The 25,455-nt window shown below is 39.1% G+C and overlaps 2 protein-coding genes across 7 annotated transcripts in view; one reads left to right on the plus strand and one right to left on the minus strand.

Annotated features, from left to right (window-relative positions):
* Window positions 1-4,571: 4,571 nt before the first annotated feature.
* ddx42 (DEAD (Asp-Glu-Ala-Asp) box helicase 42) lies at window positions 4,572-21,238 on the minus strand. 2 transcript variants are annotated; one of them, XM_086058635.1, is made up of 18 exons: window positions 21,149-21,238; window positions 19,610-19,825; window positions 19,382-19,529; window positions 16,776-16,822; window positions 15,489-15,525; window positions 14,555-14,707; window positions 13,680-13,784; window positions 13,482-13,601; window positions 13,225-13,401; window positions 12,223-12,351; window positions 12,043-12,142; window positions 11,908-11,955; window positions 11,732-11,829; window positions 11,110-11,386; window positions 9,622-9,848; window positions 9,304-9,414; window positions 6,602-6,715; window positions 4,572-6,007 (listed from the first exon to the last, which is right to left on the minus strand). In XM_086058635.1, exons 2-18 carry the CDS (start codon window positions 19,816-19,818, stop codon window positions 5,594-5,596), a joined length of 2,514 nt encoding a protein of 837 aa, XP_085914761.1. In that variant the 5' UTR covers window positions 19,819-19,825; window positions 21,149-21,238; the 3' UTR covers window positions 4,572-5,593. The 2 variants fall into 2 exon arrangements, with proteins under 2 accessions (XP_085914761.1, XP_085914769.1); XM_086058643.1 differs by lacking the exons at window positions 15,489-15,525; window positions 19,610-19,825; window positions 21,149-21,238 and having other exon boundaries at window positions 19,382-19,484.
* A 22-nt stretch (window positions 21,239-21,260) lies between these two features.
* Window positions 21,261-25,455, plus strand: part of strada (STE20 related adaptor alpha) — a 10,805-nt gene continuing 6,610 nt past the window's right edge. The window contains exons 1-4 of one of the 5 annotated variants that reach the window (XM_086058725.1): window positions 21,267-21,386; window positions 21,606-21,663; window positions 21,865-21,922; window positions 23,032-23,060. In XM_086058725.1, the coding sequence (XP_085914851.1) occupies window positions 21,652-21,663; window positions 21,865-21,922; window positions 23,032-23,060 (99 nt within the window). In that variant the 5' untranslated portion in view covers window positions 21,267-21,386; window positions 21,606-21,651. Of the gene's footprint in view, window positions 21,387-21,605; window positions 21,664-21,864; window positions 21,923-23,031; window positions 23,061-25,455 lie in introns of those variants that run through there. The other 4 variants (XM_086058764.1, XM_086058736.1, XM_086058754.1 and 1 more) reach the window with 4 other exon arrangements.

The raw sequence follows: 25,455 nt of genomic DNA on the forward strand, positions 1-25,455 counted from the left end.
TGGTATCGTATTTATACCGCGCTCATTTAGCGCTGCTGAAATTCATGATGTCCAACTTAACACGAAAACCCAAAAGACCCGACTTTCCCCTCCTGGAGGTCGTCGGAACACGCAATACAGCAGTGCCTTGAGATACGAGTGACCCGAGATATGGACGATGTTTTTTTTCTGAGCAGGCGACTCTACAATAAAAATGTTCCCAATGAAAACATGAACTGCTAGAAAGTCTAACTTATTTAGATCCAATAGCTTCACATTACCAAACTGCAGAGAAGAATACACATGAAGTACATCATTTTACAAATACACACTGTCCCTCTGTTTTCCCTTCCCAACATACCACATATTTTTATACCTTCTTTTGAAATGATTTATGTTTGGAGATTGTTTCAATCCCGCACCCATTCCACAGTTTCACAACACAATTTGACTTTTCCTAGTTGTGCGTATGTCTAACACTTTGAAATTGTGTTGACCTCTTAAATCATAATTTCCATCCCTATTCTGAAAAAAAAAAGATTTGAAATGTTTTCCAGTAGTTTATTGTGTTTGACCTTGTACATGAGTTGTGCTGTTTGAAATAATACAATATCTGTAAATTTTAATAGATTTGATTTAGCAAAAAAACAAATTGGTGTGTTTCATGTGGCCTACCTTGTGAATGGTTCTTATGGCTCTTTTTTGTAGACGTTTCAAAGACAGTAATGAGTCCCTGTAGTTGTTTCCCCAGACCTCAACACATTGTAAATATGGTATAACTAAGGAAATGTATCATGTGTGCAGTGATTTATAATCTAGCCTGTAATGGCATTGTTAATGACAGCTACATGTAATACTATTTTAGATTTAACATGCCCAATATGGGACTTCAAGTTCATTTTCTCACCAATAATGACCACCAGTTCCTGCACCCTTCCAATTTTTGTTTATTTTTATATGCAATTGAGTGTCTGTTTTGTGATTTTCAAGTAATATAAATGTTGTTTTGTCTACATTTAATGATCGTTTTTTAAAATGAAACACAATTTTAAGCATGCTCAATTCCTTATATATATTTATGTCAGCTTATGTCATCTAAATACCACTTCATTGTTTCGAGCACATTACAAATGTCATTTGGGCCCCAATACTGACCCCTGGGGGACACCACCAGTAATATTTACGAATGAGGACAGATTGTTTCCGTATATCCAAATAACTTTTAATCCATTCACATACAATGCTTCTCATGTCAAATTTATCTAACTTAGTTAATATGTTAATGGTGTCAATTGTCAAATTTTGTTTTTAAGTCAATAAATATGCTAATTGCATGGGTGTCTATTGTCTATCTATTCCATCTGTTTCAACTGATTCTATTATTGCGTGTGCTATGGACTTTTTGAGAGTAAATTGTACTTTACTAAAAATGAATGTAACCTTTCAGTTTTTCTAATACTGTACTTTTGAGAATTGTGGAAGTAGTGAAATGGGTCTGTAGTTTGTAAAATTACATTTTCTGCTTGTTTTGTACAGTGGAATTACTTTAGCAATTTTTATTTGGTTTGGAAATGTACCAGTCTGGAATGATCAATTACTTGTGTAGGTTAATGGTTCAGAAATCCCATTGATTACCAGTGTAAGTATTGTCATGTCAGTGTTGTTATAGTCAGTTGATGTTTTGCTTTTACTTTTTTTTTTCTAAATCATGATTGAAAAGGATTACGGCAGAAGCATTGCTTGGGGATTCGAAACGTCCGGGCATTTCCTTCTGCAATGCAACTCTTTACACAGTGAAAACAAACTGCGTATTGTATTGCTTTTGCCTGAGACAGGCAGTTTGACTGTAGTCAGGCAACTCAGACTCAATTCCAAGTCAAGTCAGCGGCCACAACGATTGCTTCAGAGGGCCAACTTCAAAATAATAGCTAAGTAAGGCATTACTATCAATGTCATAGCCTTATTTGTTGCACTTTTAATTTGAAGTTGGCCCTCACGGCGCGTTGCAATACAAGGTAGGCAATAAATGCCAACATTTAGGGGCAGCCTGGGGCCATGCAACCGATTCTTTAGCAGTACTTACAGGTAGTAATGTGCAACATTTGCAGGTGTGAAAGAGAGCGTGTTCGCTAAAAGGTTTGTTAAGTTATTAACATTGTTTTTCAGTTTCAATTTATATTTTAGCCGTTTTGGATTTAGTTATAGCTGTGTAGCTCAATGAATGGGATTGTCTATTGTATTATTATCTGTCTCACTCTCCTGAGAAAAGAAGGGAGTGTATGTAGTCTGGTACCTGTCTCTGTCGGAAGAGACAGGCTGATGTATGATTGTTTTTCTCTAATCTGATTTATACCTATGGGAACTCGGAGAGGGAGTAGAGAGGGATTTTCTGGTATTTACTGAGTTGTAAACAAATGTACTGTGGGCTAAGGGAGGAGACTTTTCGTATTCACCCACTTTTCAATAAATAATGATGTGCCGGAGTAGAGAGACACACAATCTGAACGGAACACGGCTTCAGTGTCGTCAGTTTTTGTCATCAGAAGCTTCTGATAATTATAATACCTTTGCAAAGGGACTTCTTCACCAGAATCTCACCATTCAGTTAATTGAACACGCAAAGAGTAGAATACAAATATTGTATACTCTAACAGGTTCTTGGCCACATTTTTTGTTCCTTCACATTTTCACTCCCATCCGAGATGAGGATCACGGAACTTATCAACAGAAGATATATTTACCACATGGCCCACAGTCTATTAAGTTCATCTATGAGGTGGTGGGTCGGGGGAAAACGAGCACCAAACAACATCTGGAGCTAATTTTAGGACCACGTCAACATTTTTATGTGCACCTCTGAATATATAGTACAGGCCAAAAGTCTAGACACACTTTGTTCAATGTGTCAATTGCTTTATTCTCTTCACTATTTACATTATAGATTCTCACCGAAGGCATCAAAACTATGAATGAACACATGTAGAGTTATGTACTTAATACAACAATACTGTTGGAAAACCTTCAGGTGACTACTCTTGAAGCTCATTGAGGGAATGCCAAGAGTGTGCAAAAAAAAAAAAAAAAAAAAAAACCCATCAGGGCAAAGAGTGACTATTTTGAAGAAACTAGAAAATAAAACGTTTTCAATTATTTCACCTTTTTTAAAGTACATAACTCCACATGTGTTCATTCATAGTTGTGATGTCTTCAGTGAGAATCTACAATGTAAATAGTCGTGAAAATAAAGAAAACACAAACCAAACCTTTGCCCTGTACTGTATATTTTTATCTTCTTGAAAAACTAACAATATTTGTGATATACTGCATGTATTTATAAATTTTAATATTATAGATTGCTATTGTTCTTATCAAAAACAAGTTAGAAAAAAAATGTTTTTTTTAGGAAGTTGGAACAGACTAATGGAATTTCCTTTAATTTCACATGTTGACACCAGGTAACCAGGATTATTACGATTATTATTATTATTATTATTATCTACAAACAGGAAGGCTAGAACACAGATCCAAGCCCAGAAGATCAGCACTGGGAAGCTAACCACTCATCCATTATAACACTGGATGAGGTAAAATAAAATTGGTCAAATGTTTATTGTAGTGCAACTACAAGGGGTGGGAATATTTGAATGTCTCACAATTCGATTTGATTCAGAATCAATTAAGAAAGATTTTTGATTCAAAATGATTTGATTGACTGATTTTTGCTTTAATTTATAGATGTTCAAGGAATCGTAATGATCTACTCCAGTCTGACTCGCTAATGCTAATTAGTGCGCTACTCGCGGCACTTTTATCACTCAAAAGAACGGCTCCATGCTGCAAAAAAACAACTTTTATTGGAATAACTTAATCGTGACTTTTTCCTTCTACTCTGTAATGTGGCTACAACTTAACAGTGTATCAGACCGCGTGTAACCACACTGCCCCTAAGTGGCCAAATTGGGTACAACATCAACAGCGCGCCCAATAAAGGCACACATAAACAAATCTAAGACAGTATAAAATAATTTAAATGAAATCGATTTTATGACATTTAAAATCGATTCTGAATCATACTAAATGAAAATCGCGATTCTTATGAGAATTGATTTTTTGGCACACCCCTAGCAACTACCCGCCGTTTCATAAGCAGAATCTGCATGTCTTATTTGCAGTGTTATAAACCAATTCAGGGCGGCAAATTGGCTGACTGGTTTGCACGTCCGCCTGTGCAGACGTGAGATCGAGTCCAGGCTTCGGCCTCCCTGGATGGAGTTTGCATGTTCTCCCCGTGCCTGCGTGGGTTTTCTCCGGGTACTCCGGTTTCCTCTCACATTCCAAAGACATGCATGGCAGGTTAATTGATCACTCCAATTTGTCCATAGGTGTGATTGTGAGTGCGGATGGTTGTTCGTCTCTGTGTGCCCTGCGATTGGCTGGCAACCAGTTCAGAGTGTACCCAGCCTACTGCCCGAAGCCAGCTGGGATAGGCTCCAGCACCTCTGCGACCCTTGTGAGGACAAGCGATTAAGAAAATGGATGGATGGATGAATCAATTCAATGTTTTGGTCATTAAAAAAATTAGGTAGAAGGTATGCTTTCAAAAGAGTCTTTAATAGTCAAAACATCAATTTTTGTATGAATAATAAACACAAAAGACTGGTGAAAAGCATATAGAAGAGACTCATGCCAGGAGAAGGCACTTCCTTCACTACGACTCAAATACAAGAAAAAGAACAAGCATGTTTGATAGGGCTGGGTTTAAAAAAAAAATTGTACAATCGATATTGAATCTATTATTTTCAAGCCTAATATCAATTCACAAAACCATGAATTTATTATTTTTATGTTTTCCCCCCATAAATTCATAAGAAATGTCCTTGATATTTAAGAGGAATTGATGTTCCATAACTAATCCAAATCGGTTAGAATTAAAGTGAATTAAATCAAAAGTGAAATTGAACTCACGTCAGTCCTAATCGAATCGATTGAGGAAATTAGAATACCCAGCCCTAATGTTCGATATCGTCAGATTCGTCACACAGCGCTTTTTCCTCTATTAAAGGAAAAACAGTTAACTTTGTTTAAAAAAAAGAAAAAGAAAAAGAAAAAAAAAGAAAAAGAAATGAAGAAAACACACCAACAGTCCAGTTTGTAGGGTGTGGGGGGTGGGTGGGGGGTACCAGCACAATTAAACCTGAAAAAGTTTAGTGTATGGAGGTGGTGGTGGTACAATATGGATGTAATGTGCGGACAAAATGCTAATTTGTACAGCTCTGAAAAAAATATAGCCCACTGCAAAATGATCAGTTTCTCAGATTTTGCTACAATTAGATATCTGAAGATTTTTGATTTATTCTATCAGCTACCCACAACATACCTCCTGAAGTGATGTCATTTAGAGCATTCATCTCCAGAAAATGAAAAATGGTCAAACTATGGTCAAAAGTCCAGTGTTTTGTCTCATTTTTCCCCCAGAGCAGTATAATGGCTGCAATTGAATTTTTTCCCATCACTATGTCCCCCCCCCCGCTCCGTACTATTGCTTGGCGCTGCAGACAAAGCGGTTTCAATGGAGTTTGTACAGTGGCTGCATTTATCTGCAATGTTTTCAGCATTAGTTGTCCCACCTGCTCTTTCTACGTTTTGGCGGCTCGGGTACGGCAAAGCTATCGTCTCCTTTGTCCCTCTTGCTCTTTCTGTCCTCTTTATCCCGCCTGCTTTCATCCCCGTTACGGTTGTCGCCGTGGTGGCTGCCGCGGTCCCTTTCTCGATCACGATCGCTGCGTTCTCGCGAGGGCGTGGGGACGCTGCTCTGTGCGGGGGACACGGTGCTTAGGGAGCCGGCGCTGGTGAAGCCCGGCATGGCGAAAGAGGCGGCGACGGCCTGAGCCCGCTCCGCGCCGCTGACCGACTCCGTGGGCACCGAGCTCAAGCTGCCGGCGCTGGTCCAACCGGACGAACTGCTGCACTTGGAGCTGAGCTTGGGCGGGTTGCCGGACGCCGCCACAAAATGACTCTTATACTGAGCCTGGGAAGATCAAACAAATGGCAAATTTGTGTGTGTGAAAAGAGTGAAAGAAATGAAGCAGTGGTCTCCAGCATGGGTGTCTGGACAGATACAACCATCCCTGTTATTTGCCGCCATTTTGCCTTGATTTCACTTGAAAACTAAGTTATCTATCACAAACATGATAACCAACCAAATGCCAGAGCTGTTTATGTAATTCAGTGAACCTCTGCTTCCCGGAGCTAATAAAAATCGGCAAGTAACTGAAAAAGGTTTATCGTTTGCCTCTAGATGGCTGCAAAGCACTATTTTTTTTTCAAAAGGAAAACGTATCTGCTTCAACACAGTTCCTTTAAAATGCTCCTGTTTCATGTTAAAGGTCTTTAAATCTGTTCCTTTAGAAACAAAACATAAGCAGTTTATTTAGCATTTTGTTCCTTCACTGTACCAAACTGAATTTAAAACCTACGTAGATAGCAAACCATGATTTTTTTGGGGTGTGATATTTACACTCCTGGTGATTAAACATAGGCCCACTCGAGGCAGCCATTATGATGAAAACAGATTTAAGATAACTGGTATACACCACATTAAAGGAAAAAATGTTCACTGCACCTGGAAGGCTTGTCTCATGGCAGATATGCGGTCTCCCATGGCCCCGCTGCTGGGCTTGTTGAAACCCTCGTAGCCGCTCAAGGAAGACAACACGCTGCTGGTGCTGCTGCGATCCTGCAAAGTCAACAAATGACAATTTTGCCTTTAAAATTCATCATGAGGCTTTTACTATGACAAGGATGAACTATTTACGGAACTAAAAGATGTACTAACTGACCAGGATTATGGCCACAATGGGATTCTATTCTATGCTCTATGTAACAATTTGCTTTAAAAATTCTTTACGATAGCCTTTTTATTTGAGCACTTATGGCTGAAACATCTTCTAACTGGCCGATTAACACCTTAGCGGTTCATAATGGGTACTCCTCCTGCAAGCCTCTGGCCAATATACATCGTATTCACATGACGTCACCGACCCCCACCTATCGACCCAGCAGGCCTTTCGTGGGGCAAACGACCAGCAAGACAACGCAACCAAATGCTGAGGAGCGCTCGTATTGCTTACTACAAGTTACTTTGATTTATTCATTTGTTCATTCATTCCGAAATTTTCACAAACCGCTTCACAATAGTGCACACGAGTGCCGTTCACAGGTGCAAAATTGGGCGAACAAAGATGTGAAATGATATTATTCACATGCCGTCATTTGCCCCACATTGTGTGCCGGTTCATGAAATGTCGAATGGGAACGGCAAAGAAGTGTCCGGAATTACATTACGTATTACATTATGTATTACATACATCGAAAGGATTTCCAACGGACAAAGTCTACCAAAGTATTTTCTGACCATTTTGATTAAGGTTAGTGTCATTGTAAGATGGTAAAAATGCTTTTACCATAATGCAATTCGGATATATGTGAGCTGCTAGCCGTGGCTAGCTCTGGCTAAAAATAGATTTGTGGTCAAGATGTTCGATTTTGAGATCTCTCCAAATACCCTGTAACATGCTAGCGCTAGTAGCTAGCGCATTCGGGGGAACTAGCTACCAGTACTTGGTTCAAAGATAACCCGAGATTCTTCACAATTGATAAATGCACATAGCAACCAATACAATCCGACGCAATAATGTCTGTGTTTTGAGAGTCATCCTACCTTAAAGCATACATTTTCAAGTCGTCCGTTGCGGGCAGTATCGGCAAATGTTTGTAATCCAATCGATTCCACTAACCAAACGTTTCAACGTGTACCGATGCAAAGAGTGTTGAGCTAAATCTTCTGCATACGTCTTGCTTACACAAGTAACATAGCTGGGGTTGACATTTCGTCAGTAACAAAATAACATTCGGTGTAAACTCAATAGAAGCAAAGCTGACTTCACTGGAAAGTTGACCGATCATGAGGGGCGGGCTCGCGATCCCGTGACGTCAGTGAATACTATGTATACTTTTCAGACTAGATTCGGGTTTGAATTTCCCGCCCTCTGTCTGCAGATGTGATGTCATGTGCGCATTGCGTATGTGAAGAAGTTCAAAATTCAAATTTCTGCATTCAGCTGCTTTGACCCATTAAGGCCTAAAGTGCCTGGCAAAACATGCCTCTAAAACCTATGGTGACTTTAGAATCACCCCTGGAAACCTGAAGTTCTCCTGGAAATTCAACAATATTGTCGATGCCTACTAAATAATTTATATCTCAGCACCTGAAGCAGATAATTGAAAAAACATAATTCCAAAAACATCTTAGAGCTTACATCTGAGGCGTTCACATAATCTTTAGTTTATTATTATAAACCTTCAAAAAATATATATATATATTTTTTTAAAATCAACAAATAACCGTCGCATCTGCGAGTATATTTACGTTCAACACTGGAGCGCAGTTATAATAACCTCAGGGGATTGAGTGGTAATTATTCGCCGTCGAAGTTTACAACATTCTCATTGTCTACAAACATACTTCTTAACAATGTCACTGTCGACTGGTTACACTGGTTCGAAGTCCTGCCACGCCGCCCACAATAGCGTCATTTATTTCATAACTCCCGCGAATCTGCAAATAAAATTCCAGGACATGCTACGAGGCCCACGTCACCCTGTCGTGTATATTCTGATGCATTTCATTGGCTAAGAGACAGAGAATTGGAAAAACAAAACAAAAAGACATGTCCGCTTTCCTGGGTTTAAAAAGGTAGAGCGCTCCCGGCTCTAATGGTAGAAACGCGGTAATGTGCTCCTAGCTATAATGGGTTAAAGGTAGGCCATCATAAACAAAGAAGAAAAAAAAATCTGTAGTTAGAAGCGCGTGTCAAAAGTGTCAAATCCAACTTGTTTGGCACCGTCAACACGGGCTATGTTCGGAAATTCACTCCTAAGAGTGTGTGTACGCAGAGGCAATGCATTATGCATTATTATAATGGCCCTGCCATTAATTTCTGAACGCAGCCAATCACTAGATCGTGCTTGAACTGTCTCCATCTGCCCTGCCTGACACACTGGGCTCCGGCACTCAACTTTTTGGGGCACTCTGGACAACGGTACATTTGAACAATGCTCTGAATTTCCAGACGTACCCATGATTAAGGAACGGGTATTTTGGGTGCCAGTCTGAGCTCTACTGTTCTTGATCTCGGTTTTTGTAAAATAAATGTCCCCATAAAATGCGACTTAATACTCTGGAGCGACTTGCACTTTTCCCCTTCTTCATGATGCATTTTGTGATTTGTGATGGTCCAAAAAATATGGTATATAAAAACTCACAGAAGTGTCAGCACCCAATCCTGGTCTCTCTTTGTAACCAAGTCCTCCTCCGCCGATGTTCAGCTTCTTTCCTTTACCCCCTTTGAATCTGGACTTCCTAAACCACGGATTCTAGAATAAAAAAAGAGCACAATGTAAAGCTACTAAGTTGGGTCCAAGAGACGTACATACAATACATTAGCTTTATCCATTTTAAAACACAAACATTGCCTTTAAGCAAAAAAGTATGTCCACCTCTCACATAGAGGCTGGGAGGGTATAAAAGCAAAATGTCATTGTCCAAATACTTTTAACCCAAGCCGTTACTTTGTGGTTTACCTGTAAGGCCAAATCCATCAGTTCTTTGGAGACACTCTGATTGGCGCCCTCCAGGTTGCGCACCAGGTCCCCGGCAAAGGTGGTATCCTTGCTGGTCAGCAGGGTGTAGGCCAAGCCCTTTTCGCCAGCTCTACCCGTCCGGCCAATGCGGTGCGTGTGCGTGTCGATGTCACGCGCCACATCGTAGTTGACCACCGTGCGGATGGACGGGATGTCCAGACCGCGGGCTAAGGAGGAAGAGAAGGGAGGACATTGATTGGTCGAGTATAAGAAAAAACGTGACCTCAAATGACTAGGGGTGCGCTCCAAAAAATTTATACGGCAATATAATGTTGCGGGCCTCTTTACAATACGTACACGTATCTATACGCAGGTGTCAGAATCGATATTGCACATTAATTTGTAAATAGGCAGTTAACCACTCGTTGCTTGCAGGGCTGTGCGGGAGCAGCCTCCGAAGTTAATTGTTTCAATTATGTGCAAGTTTGCACGCGCACTTAATTGCAAAGCAGCAGCAGGAGGCGAGAGTGGGGGGGCTGGTGGGGGGGGGGGTGATTGTGGGAAGAGACACTGTTGCTTTGCAGGCAGTTTACTGAGTCAAAGAAAAAAGTGTACATGTGTAGGTGTCCCACAAATTCAAGTCTGTTCTAAAAAATAACTCACCAGTGATTGGACACTGTGTCTTGCTAAGAAAAATTAAAACAGAGGAAAACGATCAACATTTATTTATTTATTTATATATACTTCACATGGCACAAGTTTCTTAATGTACAAATCTTCCTATATTTTCTTTAAAAACTCAATAGAATGTGTTAAATGAAAAAAATATTGTTTTTATTTCCCCAAATATTTCAAATAAGCACATTTTAGAGCTATAATTATAATACTTTGATATTTGTACTCATATTTGTAAAGTTTCCCGGTGTGTCTGTTAAAGTGGCACCTTGCTCTGCAATGCACATTCAGACCACGCATGCCACTTGGTGGTAAACCAGAAGAGCTGCTAACAAAATCATCATGTAGATATACATATGGCTGTTATAATAAAAATGCATGTAAAGCAATGTAGAATGTTGGGATACGTATCGCTTTAAAGACCATGTATTGGGATACATATGTATCGCGATACGTATCGTATCGTGACCCCTGTATCGTGTGATACACATCGTATCATGTGGTTGTTGGCAATTCCCAGCCCTACAAATGATCTCTGCCTAAGCTAAACAAACAACAACACAGTGTAAGGCAACACAGTTATACTCCAGGCCAGTAGGTGGCAGTCATTTCCAAGTAATTTGTACAACAAAAACTAAAAGGAAAAAAGTAATTAACGTACCCAAATGGCAACAAAACACTACTTTTGTCTAAATGAAGTTTCTTAACTCATTTCAACATAATTCCTTAACCAAAACGGCACAAGATTGCACCAAAGCAACAATTTAGTTGCAAAACTTTGACTGCTTTGTCAATGAGATGCCGCCAACTCACCGGCAACATCAGTGGCCACCAGGACAGGCAAGTTCTGCTTCTTGAAGTCACTTATGACCTTGTTCCTCTCGCTCTGGTCCATGTCGCCGTGAAGCAAGCCCAGGCTGTAGCCCTCCTGCATGAGATTGGTGGCCAGCTCATCCGAATTGGCCTTCTTGGTGACGAAGATCAGCACCGAGCCGCTGGACGTAAACTCCACCAGGCGCCGCGTCAGCCAGCTCCACTTGTCTGTGCTGCTCGGCAGCATCTCTACCACCTGTGTTATGTCCTCGTTGGCCTAGAAAAAAAAAAGAGGAATCCATTTACCATTTTTTTGAAACACTAATACTGTTTTGAAGCCCTAGTCCTGTCTTTAAGTCACACTTTGAAACTTAACCCCCATCTTAAAACACTAACATTTTCTTGAAACCCTAAAGCTGTCTTAAAACCTTACTTTGAAACCCCAACCCTATCTTTAAACTCTAATTTGAAATGCTAACTAAGCCTGTCTTTAAACCCCAATTTGAAACCCTAAACCTGTCTTGAAACCCCAATCTGAAACCCTAATCTTACCAACAAATCCTAATTTGAAACCCCAACCCTGTTGAAACGTGGTTATGAGAAGTTGGTGATTGCGTGGCACCTCTCCGATGTCTCCCTGCACCACGCGGATGGGATCCATCAGGATGTCCCTGGCCAGTCTCTCAATCTTCTTCCGGAACGTGGCGCTAAACAGAAGCGCTGTGGCAGGAAACATATTCATTGCATTCATGAAAAAATGTCATTATAAAAAACGAGTAAATAATGAAAAGCGCTTACTCTGTCTGTCTGGACGCACATGGCTTGCGATGGATCGAACTTGATACTCTGGAAAATAAAACAAAAAATGTATGACATCTTCAGTTTCGAGATTTTTTTTATGTGGAGTATTTTTGTATTATAATTTGAACCCACCAAAGCCCATATCAAACATGCGGTCCGCTTCATCAAACACAAGATAGGACACTCTCTGCAGGGACGTGGCCTTCTTTTTAACGTGGTCAATCAGACGACCCTGTGAAAATACAAGCATTTCATATCAATTTGTAGTCATTTGTTGCTGTGGAGGTTCGGACGAGTGTTGTATTTCTTTACCGGGGTGCACACCACAATCTCTGCGCCTTCTTGCAGTGCTTTGGCCTGCTCCCACATGCTGCCTCCTCCGTACACCGCCACTGAGCGCAGAGAGTACGCTTTTCCAAAGCGCTTGCATTCAGCATGGATCTGGAAAATAAGTAAGCGTTAGAAAAACTATCTTCTTGAAACACCAAGTGAGAACCTTACCTAACCTAACCTGTAAACCTAAACCTGGCTCAAAACCCTAGCATTTGTTGATTTCCTAACCCTGTCTTGAAACCTTAACCTTTGACAATTCTCTGTGCTTATCTTAAAATTCTCACGTGCAAACCGAACCCTTGCCCTGCTTGAAATGTCAATTTGAAACCCTAACATGTATTTGGTACTAGGACCCAACCCATTTAATCAATTACTTAGTTCTTTTTAAAACAGCAACCCCCCCCCCCCCCCCCAAAAAAAACATCTGGATTTTTGCCTGTTTTTCCTCTGTGTTGTAGGATAACAAATAATATAACAAATTCTTAAGGACAAACATTATATATTTTTTATTTATTCATTACATACTTTTTTTAAATTAATCAGCTGATTCATCAGAATTTCATTGTTCAAGCATTGGAATCGGCCTCAAGGGATCCATACTGTCAAGCTTGGAACTCTAAACAGTTTAAAATCTTGATTTTAAACCCTAACCCTGGCTGGCTTGAAATGCTAGCGAACCTTTGCCTGAAACACTCATTTGAAACCCCAACTGTGTCTTGAAACCCTAACTTCAAACAATAACACTAGCTTGAAACCCTAATTTCAAACCTTAAACCCCCTGGTTTGAAATCCTAAATTAAATCTCTAAATTTGTCTTAAAACCCTATTGTGAAAGCCTAAACTCATCTTGAAATCAAAGTAAAACCCTAACACTGGCTTGAAACCCTAACTTTTGCTTGAAACCCTAACCTATGCCTGAAACACTCATTTGATGAAATCCAAATGTGATCATTTGAAACCCTAGCCCCACCCAGCCAATACCTGCTGACAGAGCTCCCTGGTAGGGCATACGATGATGCCGATGGGTCCGTCTCCGGGCTCCAGCTCCTTCTGGTCCATGATGTGCACCAACATGGGCCAGATAAACGCCGCCGTTTTTCCACTGCCAGTTTTGGCGATACCGATCATGTCGCGGCCCGACAGAGCGATCGGCACGCCCTATAGATAAACCCACAAAACACTGCATCCAACATGTTTCTTTTTTCCAACTTGGCATACTTTTGAGTATCTCGCTATACCTGGCACTGGATGGGAGTGGGCTGAGTATACTCGGACTTGCGGATCTGATGCATCAGCTGCTCATCAAAGCTGAAGTGGGCAAAACTAGTACATGGTTTAGGCGGTGCGGCGCCAGATACCTGTGACATTAGAAATCAAGATCACATTTTGGGAAGTGACATTTGCAGTATAAGACTATTCATGATATGAATACTTACTCGCAAGTTGAGCTTTTGCCGTAGTTCTACCACCTGAATTCCGGTCAGGCTGCTGAGCTCCTCATGCTCATTGTAGAAGTTTTTCTCAAATGGCGGATAATCAATCTATGGAGAAATGCCAATTCTATATTCAGACTTTTAAAAACAATCTAATGATTGAATCTAGATGAACACTTAACACATATTACAGTATAATCTTCAATCTCAGAATGATGATTTCAGACAATTCCATTTGGATTATTGCAGGTGCATGTAACGCTCTTTGGCCTTTGAGCATCCACGTGCAAAAGAAGGTAGCAGTCTTTAGCATGCTTAAGAAGGTGGCGGCAATGCAGCAAAAGTATTTAATTAAGAACTGCCAAAAGAAGTTACTATTTACAGCAACAAAAAGCGCAATAACAAACCAGGATTCTATCTTTGGCCACAATGTGATGAAGGATTCTAGTTAAGGTAAGCCATTTTAAACTAAAAAGAAAAACTTTTCGATAGGTAGAAGCGGAAGCAGAACTTGATTGTTGCCATCAACATGATAAGGGAACAGAGATTTTGAGTGACAAACTAAGCTCTACTGATCATGGCTTTCTGTTTTGGTAAAACAACATGTTTTACAAAAACATGAAAACTTATTAAAACAACTTTTTTAGAACACATTTAAATGTATTCAAACCCAAAAAATAATCATAAGCATGAAATACATATAATAGTTATGATGAAATAATACAAATGTAATATTTGTTTTACAGTTTAAGACTTGAAATACCCTTCCTATTTTTTTAAACACACTTTGTAAACATATTTCACTTTTTATTAATAGGTTTAAAAGGAAAAAGTGCGATAGGCGAACCATGTCATAGCATGGGACTACTGTGTAGTACCTCTGAATGGTCGATAGGAGGCAGGGGCAAAATGATTTTCTTGGCGATGGGGGCTATAGGGTTGCCGTCGCTGTCGTAGTCCACATTCTCCTCCTCCTCCTCTTGCGTCAGGCCGGCGGTGGGGTTCTCGGCCATGTAGCGGAAGTAGGCCTCCTGCAGAAAGCACAACAATGCATGTCTAGAACTGAACTGACAACAATAATGACACACATTCAGCATTATGTTGGTCAATATTGTGGCGTGATCCTTTGGAGGTAAAACAACACTTAAACATGCTTTGTTGTCTGTACAGAACAACAACAAAAAAGACAATAAAAAAACATGGCAAATATCCAATACAATCTATATTAGGGCTGCATGATATTTGAAAAACATGCGATATGCGATAGTTGTTGAATGTAGCGATATCCATATTGTTGCGATATTTAACATGTACTATTATTCATCTGGACTTTATTATTATTCATTTTTATTTCGACTATGCATACAAAACAAAACAAATCATAAAAAAGAAAACAAAGAGGAGTTTAAGTCATGGTACCTAAAGATTTTTTATTATTATTATCTAATAAAAAAATATATAATAATAATTTTTTTTCATGTGGTAAAATAAGCAAGCTTAATGTATTCTTAGTTAATTAATTGTAATTACCCTAGATAATGTTTAACTAATTGGTGGGCAATGCACACTTAAGTTTGCCTCTGACTGGTCAAATTAATATAAAAGCATACAATTCCATACGAAACTTATTTTACATGTATTTGCGATATACATATTGCATGGGCGGATATCGCATTGATATTTTTTTGGATATATTGTGCAGCCCTAAACTATATAGTGCCTGTATAGCAAAGGGGAGAGGGGGGATGTTTTCTCAGTTGACAAAAAGATGCAATCAAATGGTTCAAGTATTACGAAGGTCTCACTACTCACTTGTTCATCTTCTTCTTCAATGTCATCACGAATACCCCTGAAATGAAAAGCGGAGAAAAAAAACTTCCCTGCGGCTCGTTCGTACACCCAAAACAGACCCCCCAGACCTGTGTGAGCACGCGGCTTGCTGTGCTTACCTGATAGTATGCTAACTACTGTACAAAAGAGCCTCAGGGCCACATTGGAAATTAAAAATAGAGTAAAATGACAAAAAAAAAAGTTAGCAATTAAGTCATGTTATGAGAATAATATTGTATCATGATAAAAAGTTAAGAAGGGACAAAAAATAACTACAGTAATGGGAATAGTAGTGGTAATGTTACAATAAAAAGTACAAGAATAAGTCAGAATTTTACAACAATTAAACTATCACTATGAGAATTAAGTTGAAATGCTACAAGAAAAGTTGCAAGTTTAAGAGAATAATGTCATAAGATTACAAATAATTGATTAAAAATAGTCTGCATTTAATGAGATTTCAGCTGTAATGAGAAAAATGATGCTACAGTATTGCAATGATCAAACAGCAATGTTACGAGAATAAAGTAGTAATGTGAGAAAAACTAATATAACTAGAATTATAAAGTTGTAATATTACAATAAAAAAAGTAATGTTATAAGAAGTTGTTAAATGGTAATTGAGCCATAATGACTCCCTGTCATAAGTTTACAGTCAATGTAATTTGAAGTCAGAATGTTATGAGTAAATTATATTACAACAATGAAGTAGTAATGTTACAAAAAAAACATATCAATGAGAATTTAAAAAAGTCATAATGTGAGAAGAATAAAGTTATACCGTTATTACCACCCCCCCAAACTGTTAGGAGTTTACACATTTACTGTATATTATGAGCAAAAAGTCTTCATGTTACAAGTTCAAATAATAAGAAAAAAAATCTTACAAGAATTAGGTTGCAATGTTACCAGAAATAAGTTTTTATGTTTTTTTCGACAAGATTTGTAGCTGAAATAGTCGTTTGTGAAAATGAAATTTTTTTCTGGTAATATTACAGACTTGTTCTCATTATATTCAAACTTTATTCTCATAATATTTCACTATAATTCTGGCAATATTGCTATTTTATTATATTTTCAGTGTGGCCCTAATTCTCTTCTGTACTACAGATGCCAGAAAAGCAGAAAGGAAATGCTGGCATGTCACCTTTTTTTGTGCCACACAACAAGACAACAATCTATTTGAGTTGTGGGCATTTTCCTTCTTGCTAAAACACATAATTTAAACACCCACATAAATATGTTGTAAGAAACTCAAGATTGTCTTACTTGGCCGACTTTTCCTCGATTTTCTTAATGTCCTTTGCCGCTTGATTCTGGGAGAGAAGACATTTTTTAATTAGGTCACAAAACAGAGCCGGGCGATATGGCCCTAAAATAAATAACTAAATATATATATATATATATATATATATATATTTATTTATTTTTTACTAAAACCGAAACTCCGATTTTAAACCATGATATTGTTTCCCCTGAAAAAAAACAAAAAACAAATGACAATGACATTATTCTTGTGTGCTATTAACTCATTCACTGCCATTGACGGCTATAAACGTCAAAACTACATTTGAACTATTTCTATTAGTTTAACATTTCTTTCCACTTTTGTTAACAAGAGTATGAAAATGTACATTTAGAACATATATAAAATTTGTGATTAACTCTTTGACCGCCAGACATTTTCAGAAAAGGGATGCTGTGGGTGCCAGCCGATTTAAGCATTTTGACTGATCTTTCAAGGTCCACAGAAAATTTTCTGTTTGGAATATGGAAACACACATACTACCAAATGAAAGATTGAACACTCATCTTTCATCAGAAAAGTTTGTTTCTACCTTATTCCGTTCTTCAGTAATCAACAATAGAAAATGGTTAGTTTCACCCAAATGCTCTTGTTTTGGACAAAAATACGGAGAAATCAAGCTTTTTGTGAAACGATATTATTTCATGCACTCTAGTGAATTTGACACCTTTTTTTTCCATGAATGATGCCACAAACATCTAAACAGTGCTTTACTTATGTTAAACACTACCACCAACAATGAAAAAGTGTTTTTTGATAGCAAAATACGTTTATTTACATTCAACAGTGTAACAATTTGACACAACAATTTGGCAAACTATTTACAAATGTGTGCAACTGTGGTACTATTTACAATTATGTGGATGTTTCAACTACAGTTTTTCTTTTTGTGTAACAGTCCCCTGCGTGCAAGGAGACGCAACAGGATTTGCACAACAGATTAGTTACACTGCGATTGCCCCTTCGCGTGCACTTTCTTGCCGGCCGTTTTTTCCGGGGAATAGCAAGTATATACTGCAGTGTGTGTTGCCATCAAGTCTACTCTCAGGATCATGCTACGGTTACGTTACGGTGGTGTTACGTCTGGCTTCCTCATGTCCTTCAGTTCCTATACCGGATGTTAGATGTTCTGATCCATCTTATCCACTCCATTCATGGTGGCATCGTAGTCCAGAACCAGTGTCTTCTCCGTGATCAGACTGTACCCGCTCCTCCGATGAATATGCATTGGACTCGGGGTACTCTTCATCGTCCGATTGAACGTCCGCCTGTGCTCCGCGTTTTCCGGCGTTAGCATCGCTAGCCGGTGAGGCTTTATGACGTGATCATAGTCGCGCGTCAACGCTTCCAACTTCGGCGTCAACCTCGGGAGTCACCATCATCATCATCATCAATGTGCATTGGTCGATGCTTTTCGACTACTCTTCATCGTCCGATTGAACGTCCGCCTGTGCAGAAGTGCTCGGTTGTGCTCCGCGTTCTCCGGCGTTAGCATCGCTAGCCGGTGAGGCTTTATGACTTGATCATAAAGCGTCAACGCTTCCAACTTCGGCGTCAAGCTCGGAGTCACCATCATCATCGTCGACATCAATGCGCTTTTTAGTATTGATCGATGCTTTCCGTCTTTGAAAAAAATGCTCAAGCGTGAGCTGCTTGCAACCGGTCGCCATTGTTGCTTCATCAGCCATTGTCCCCTCAACACTCTAGCTCCGCCTCACGCCTTCTACTGACGCCCACCCAATCTTGTCCAAAGAGAGTCATCGCTGCCATCTAGGGGCCAAAACGAGTCATTATACTAACTAGATCTGCTTGATACTTTCAGCACAGCTGGCCAAGGCTTTCCTCCACCCGTTTCCCCCCCCAAAAAAAAAAAAACATAGTGAACGTCTTAACGTCTTTGGCGCCCCTCCGTAGGATTTTACTAAATGTTATTTAACGTTTTTGGCAGTAAAAGAGTTAATCGTGAGTTAACTAGTGAAGGCATGCGATTAATTACAAAAAAAATTAATCGCCTGACGAGATGATTATTAAAAATAAGGGGCGTCAGGCGATTAATTTTTTTTACTCGTAATTAATCGCATGACTTCAATAGTTAACTCACGATTAATCAGAAATGTTATATCTGTTCTAAATCTAGGTTTTCATACTCTTGTTAACAAAAGTATAATTTTTTTTAACTAATAGAAATAGTTAAAAATATTTTTTGACGTTTATAACCGTCAATGGCAGTGAATGAGTTGATAAATGCAATATACTTACTGAAAAGTTTTATTCATTGGGTTATGACAACAAATAGATCAACTGCGGATGTCAACGACTTTAGGAGAGGTGGCCACGACGAGATTAACCAGGTAAAAAACAGTAACTTTTCAAAAAAATAACCTAGGCCAGTATTTTAGGAAAGTGATGACATGTCTGTTGTTTTAAAAGCAACACCACATTCCCTGTAACTCTCTCATGGTCCTTAATAGTGTAGTGTACTGGTGAAGCAAAACCACCTCAGCTGGGAGAACACAAGTCGAAAGTTTATAAGATGACAGAATGAAAATAAATAGTTGATCACGCTCACCTCAACTTCAGCCATAAAGGCGTCGAGGGGATCGTCCTCACTGTCCGAGCCGCCAGACTTCATCTGCAGCCGCGTTGGCGAGTTTTCTGCCGGGATGTACGGCAGGTCCACGTTGCTGCTGGACTCCTCCTCATCGTCCTCAAAGTACCTTGTTGGGAAAAGCGTAGAAATTTTATTTCTACACTAGTGTTCACGTGTGTCTTCTGCTACCTTGGAGTGAACACTCACGCGTTCTCCTCGTCAAAATTGCCTCTTTTGGTACCAATTTTGTAGAACGACGGCAGTTGGTTCTTCCCGTAGCCGCTCGATCCTGGTGGCCCAAACGACCCTTGGGATTTCTCGGGGGGTGATGATTCCTCTTTCTTCCCGCCGCCGAGGGAAAAGCCCCCAAAGCCAAAGCCGCGCTTCACGCCGGGACCGCCTTTGTTCCAATTCATGGCCGTGCTGTGGGGAAAAACACTAATTTAATAATTTGCCTCATTTATTTAATTAGCGACAGCATTAGCACTAACATGATGACGTTAACTATTTGCCGAAATCAGGGTGTCAAACTTCTCAAGATGATGCAGAGAAAAGGTCTGCAAGTGGTATACCTAAATAGCTGACCACTTGCTAATTAATGTCTAACTGAGGTCCTTGAGTGCCTTGCAGGTCTTGCAGGTTTTAGATGCTTCCGTACTCCAACACACCAGATTCCTATAATTAGCTCATCAGCAAGCCTGATAACGATCCTGACCTTTAGAATCAGGTGCGCTGGAGGACCGAAACATCAAAAGCCTGCAGGATTCTGGACCCCGAGGACCAGGATTGGGGAAGCCTGTTCTAACTGCTCAGTGTAATTAACATCAAGTAACTGAAGATACATTGGACATAACCATCTGAAATTTTAGTATCTACATGTCACTGAGTCAACAATAAAATAAGATTTATAATAATAGTAGTAATTGGTATTTGTACGGGTTGCAAAAGGGAAAACAATAGATGCCAGCGTCCTCTAGGTGTATTTTTCAAAATCAAATAATCTGTAAACAATCTAAGGGCATTGTCGTAAAATAATCTTGAAATTATATTAAATTTTTTGGTAATCATAGTTTGGAGTTTAATGTACTATTGATACAAGCAATTACAAACATCGTTTGGGTGGGAGCATCAACAGAACTTTGTCCCTAAATCCCTGTGAATAGCAAGAGAACACTTTATTGCTGTATAACACCTGACAGCATGTCAATCAAAAGTGAGCATTCTCTTTGTAGATTATTGAATTGGACGCCATTTTGACAACCTAGGTGTACCTAATGAAATGTCCAGTGTGGATATCCCTAGTATGTTAAATGCACTTATTTAATCACAAATCTTTACTTCAGCGGCGTCCTGGACACATGGATCATATTATAGCTCAAGTAACCTCAACTCCATGTTTATACACGATTTAGACATTAAAATGGGGGTGCGATGAATCGCTTGCCTGAGAAAGGTACGTCTTAATTAATACGTAGAACTGCGCATCCGAAATAACAAATATTATCCAAAACCAGACAAATAGTTGCATCGTGGGTATTTAAAAAAATGTATTTTACATAAAATCAATGTAGGAAGCGCACAATAACGGCATTCTAGCATTAGCATTAGCTTGCTTGGCAAACCATGAACTGAGGCCGTAATGAGTGTGGGCATGGCTTCTCCAAACGTGGCGTAAGGTGCATTTTACATAGAAATAACAGATTACACTTTCGATTGAGCACATATGCCAAAACATTCTTATTTTACCTGCTGGCTGATATCCCGAAAAATGCCGTTAAATTGTTTTTACAGGGGAGGAAGAATGCTCTACGTCATGAATATACGCCTCAAGATTTTTTGCTCCCTCCTATTGTATGACGTATATAATGCGCGACACCAATATTTAGCTGTCAGCGGCACTCTGAGGATGGCGAGCTCATTTAGTTATGTTAAAGTAAAAATTTAGTCATATCGGTGTCATTACGAACATTGTACGATTGAAACGGTAAGTGAACATGTTAAATATATCGTATAGCGAGAAATGTATGAAGAGTCGCCAGCGAAGTATCGCTAGCCTGCGCACTTCACCATGACAACTGAGCTGCTACGACTCACTGATTTACTCTACTATGTTGCGATTTAAATAGATTAAGCTTCACAGCCGTTCACTTCTGTCCGTATATATAAAAATATAATACAAACATGTTTACATATGCTTTCACAGGTATTCCCAGGACGTGGTTGCAACGTTAGATAAAACAAAGGGATCAATGTCTTTTCTTGTAAGTTCTATCCACCTATTTACCATTACGGTCTCAGTGAGAGAGGCTATATCCTGTATTATATTATATATTATAAGATGCCATTGTGAGCCATCATCATTCATCGCAGATGTAATCCATGTGGAAATTATTTATGCTTGAATCGTCTTTCCTCTTTTTTTCTCCCTGTTTGTCCGTGAATTATAACCTTCTGTCTATCAGCGTTGGGTGTCTGAGAAATTGAGTGTGGAGAGCCTGCGGGATTTGGAGTTGTTTGGAGGTGAGACCCAATGCTAAAAGCAGAAGACAGTATCTGTCATTATAACTGATCAGGATCTGGAAAAATGAAGAAGACTTCTTTGTACATTTAGGGGCTTAAATATTTCATCAAGGTTCAGGTTTTGTACCTTGTATGTACACTTGGCTTTCACATTGAGTACTTAAGTACTTGTAATTCTTTTAGTCAGATGGAGTCATTGGGCATGGACAGGCAAGGGCATCCGGATGCTATTTTGACATCACCGTGATTGTGAACATGCTGATCTGTGGAACTGAGCCACTAATGTTGAATATAATTGATTCTGGGATGCTCGTTGACAAGATAGTCTTACTTGGCTGGCTTTTCTTAAGATCATATTGTCACCATGAAACCTTTATCAACAATATGTAACCATGGCGTTTTTACTCACTTCGTCCAGCCGTTTTGCTAGGGGTTCAAACCCGCACCACCATCACATCACCTGTTTAAGTAGAGAAACTTATGAGGCACAAAGGTTTACAGAGGGAGTATTTTTGAACAAAATAAAAAAATACTAATGCAATCAAATCCATGTTCTTGCTCATCTTTGACATATCCAAGACTAACCCACTAAAGCCTCACCTCACCACCCTGCTATTGTTACGGTATATGGAAGACAACTTTTTGTGTGGGTTTTTTTTGGGTCATAAAAAGTCCCTAATTCAAATAATAAACTGGAATTTAAACGTTTAAAATAATAAAAGTGATTTAATCTTTGGTAGCTTGGGGCAAGTCTCATGTCCTTTCATTGATTTAAAAAATAAATAAATAAAGGACAAAAATTAGGCATGTTGTTTCTGCACATTTGCCATTTCCTCTTTTGAGGTTCCATAGGCGACATTGGCATTTAGGTTCACATAAATTGTCAATTTCAGTTAAATTATGTTGTTGAAGTGTTTTGTATCACGCTGGGGTTCACTGGCTCCCACCATCTTGTGCAATTTATGGTTGAATTTAGGCCATCCATGTAGAGGAAACTTTTAGGTGCAAATGACAACTGGAAGGTGGTCCCCGAATCCAGTCGGGAAGATAGTGTTCATGTGTGTGCGTGTTGATGTCTTCATGTCACTGATGTGGTCTTTCTACCCCAGAGCAATCTCAGGAACTCTCTCACAGGGAAGTAAGTGTCCTGTCATTGCATCACCACGCCCTCTGTGCCTGTTATGTGCGAGCATGCGCCTGTGTGTGCGCACAAGTTTATCACTGTGTGTGGAAGCCCACCGACCTCAGGCGTCTTCACACCTATTCAGTATGCATGAGTAATTGCTCCCTATTTCCTCAATGGGCTCTGAATTCAGTCAGCGCACTGTAAGATGTTCACACCAGGTGCTCACATGCGTTCCTATTGATCTGGCAAAAAAAAAAAAAAAATATATATATATATATATATATATAAAGATACCTCTTATAGGTCTGGGTGTTTAATCTAATTTATTGATTAATTCAAGTTTGTCATGAGTCACTTTTTTTTCTCCATTGATATTTGCACTATTAATGTTTATACACACTGCCAATCGAAGGAAGGTCAATTAATTTTCAGTGGTTTGTTGCTTTAAAGGGTGGCAGTTGTGTGCTGACTCACATTTCACATAAGTTAAAATGTGAGTGGTTCATTGTGAACACAGCCACAGCTATAATACGATGTACACACTTGTGCAACCAAATAATCTCTATTTTTTTATTTTTACTTCCCCTTTTTAAAATATAGATTTTTTTTTTGTCAGTTGAGTTGTATAGGTTGGCCACATTAACTCATTCACCGCCATAAATTCATTAAAAAAAGATTATTAAAAATTAGGGGCGACAGGCAATTACAATTTGTAATCATAATTAATCACATGACTTCACTAGTTAACTCACGATTAACCACAAATTGTATATCTGTTCTAAATGTACAACAAAAAAATTCTAGGTTTTCATACTCTTGTTAACAAAAGTGGGAAAAAAATGTCAAACTAATAGAAATTGTTCAAATTAATGTTTTACGTTTATAGCCGTCAATGGCAGTGAATTGTGGAATACGTTTTGAAATTATTTATAATTTTTTTAATATCCAATCACAAAAACCTGGTCAATGATCAGGGGTGTGTAGACTTTTCATATCTTTTTTTTACCAACCAGTGAGCCATGCAGCTGGATGGCTAATTTTGTGATGTTAACATTTAAAGCTACTGAAGCAGAAAATTGAATTTGGAATCGCTACTGCCACCTGTGACCGGAAAATGAAACTGCATTTTCCCTTCATATACACAACGTGCATATGACGTCACATCTGCAGACTAATGGCGGGAAATTCGAACCTGAATCCCGTCTGTAAACTTTTGGCCAGAGGCTTGCAGGAGTTCCCATTATGAACAGCTATGTGTTAATCTACTAATTAAAAATGTTTCAGTCCTAAATGATCAAATAAAAAGGGCTATTGTAAAGCTATTTTGGGGAAAATTGTTACAAAGTGCAGCTTTAAAATAATAATTTAAATATACAATTTTGTATTTATTTTTCCCCCCCTGAGAGGAGATACAGTATTCACGTGATCTGTTAAGGAATGTTTATTCTGTTATTTCTGTGGAAGATGGTGGTCACGCAACTTCAAAGCGGAAGCTATTAATAAAAAAAAAGAAAAAAGAAAGAAAGAAAAGTTTGTTTTGAATATCATCATTTTTGTATTTTGTAAGCCATGGGGAAATGTAATAAAGTCGGAAATCAGATAAGACCATACCGCCCAGCCCTTCTCTTTAATTAGATCCAGTACAAGAAATTGTCTATCATTGCATTACAAAATGGCTGCTTGTGGTCAGATCACATAGGACGCATGTTAGTCCCGAGTGTTTGCAAATGTCGTGCGGCTTTTGGTAGTTGGATGGCGTTCTCCGCTATGGCAATGCATGGCGACGTTCGCCTGCTCCAGCCGCCGCCGCCGTCACTTCGACAAACGTCGCTTTGGATTTTCAGTCTCGTATTTTCCTCCCCACTACCACCACTCACACAGGTTGCGGCAATGTACCAGAAAACAGTGACACAGCAGACACTCATGCACTTTCACATTTTATTGCTTCACAGTATGTATTTACAAATATGGTTTATGATTGAATGACTTGTTGATGATGGTAGTAAAGTAACTGTGGATTTTGACACCTCGTTCGCACATTGAACATGCTCCAACATGTTTATAATCTGCAATATCCACTTCCATGTTCCCTGCTATATTGTGGTTTATTGTTCTAATCTCAACCCTGATACATAGCATATTGTTTTTTTTACAGTATACTTATTGACTGTAATGCCCTTGAATGTGGGAAAGGAGAGCAACAGTCAAAGATTCACTTTTCAGATTCTTATTATTGCTTGCACTGAAGCTGCTATTGCTCACGTTCATTCACACTCCCTTACGTCACAGCCAACTGCACCTGGCCCCGCCTCTTAAAGGCACATGCATGTACACAGACATTGTTTTGTTTTGTTTTCAAACATGTTTACAGTGTGTTTAAACGTATGTTTTAATACTTGAAAATGTC

Source organism: Leptonotus elevatus, chromosome 1 (genome assembly GCF_054856555.1).
Source record: "Leptonotus elevatus isolate MCC_2025b chromosome 1, RoL_Lele_1.0, whole genome shotgun sequence".
NCBI classification, from domain to species: domain Eukaryota; kingdom Metazoa; phylum Chordata; class Actinopteri; order Syngnathiformes; family Syngnathidae; genus Leptonotus; species Leptonotus elevatus.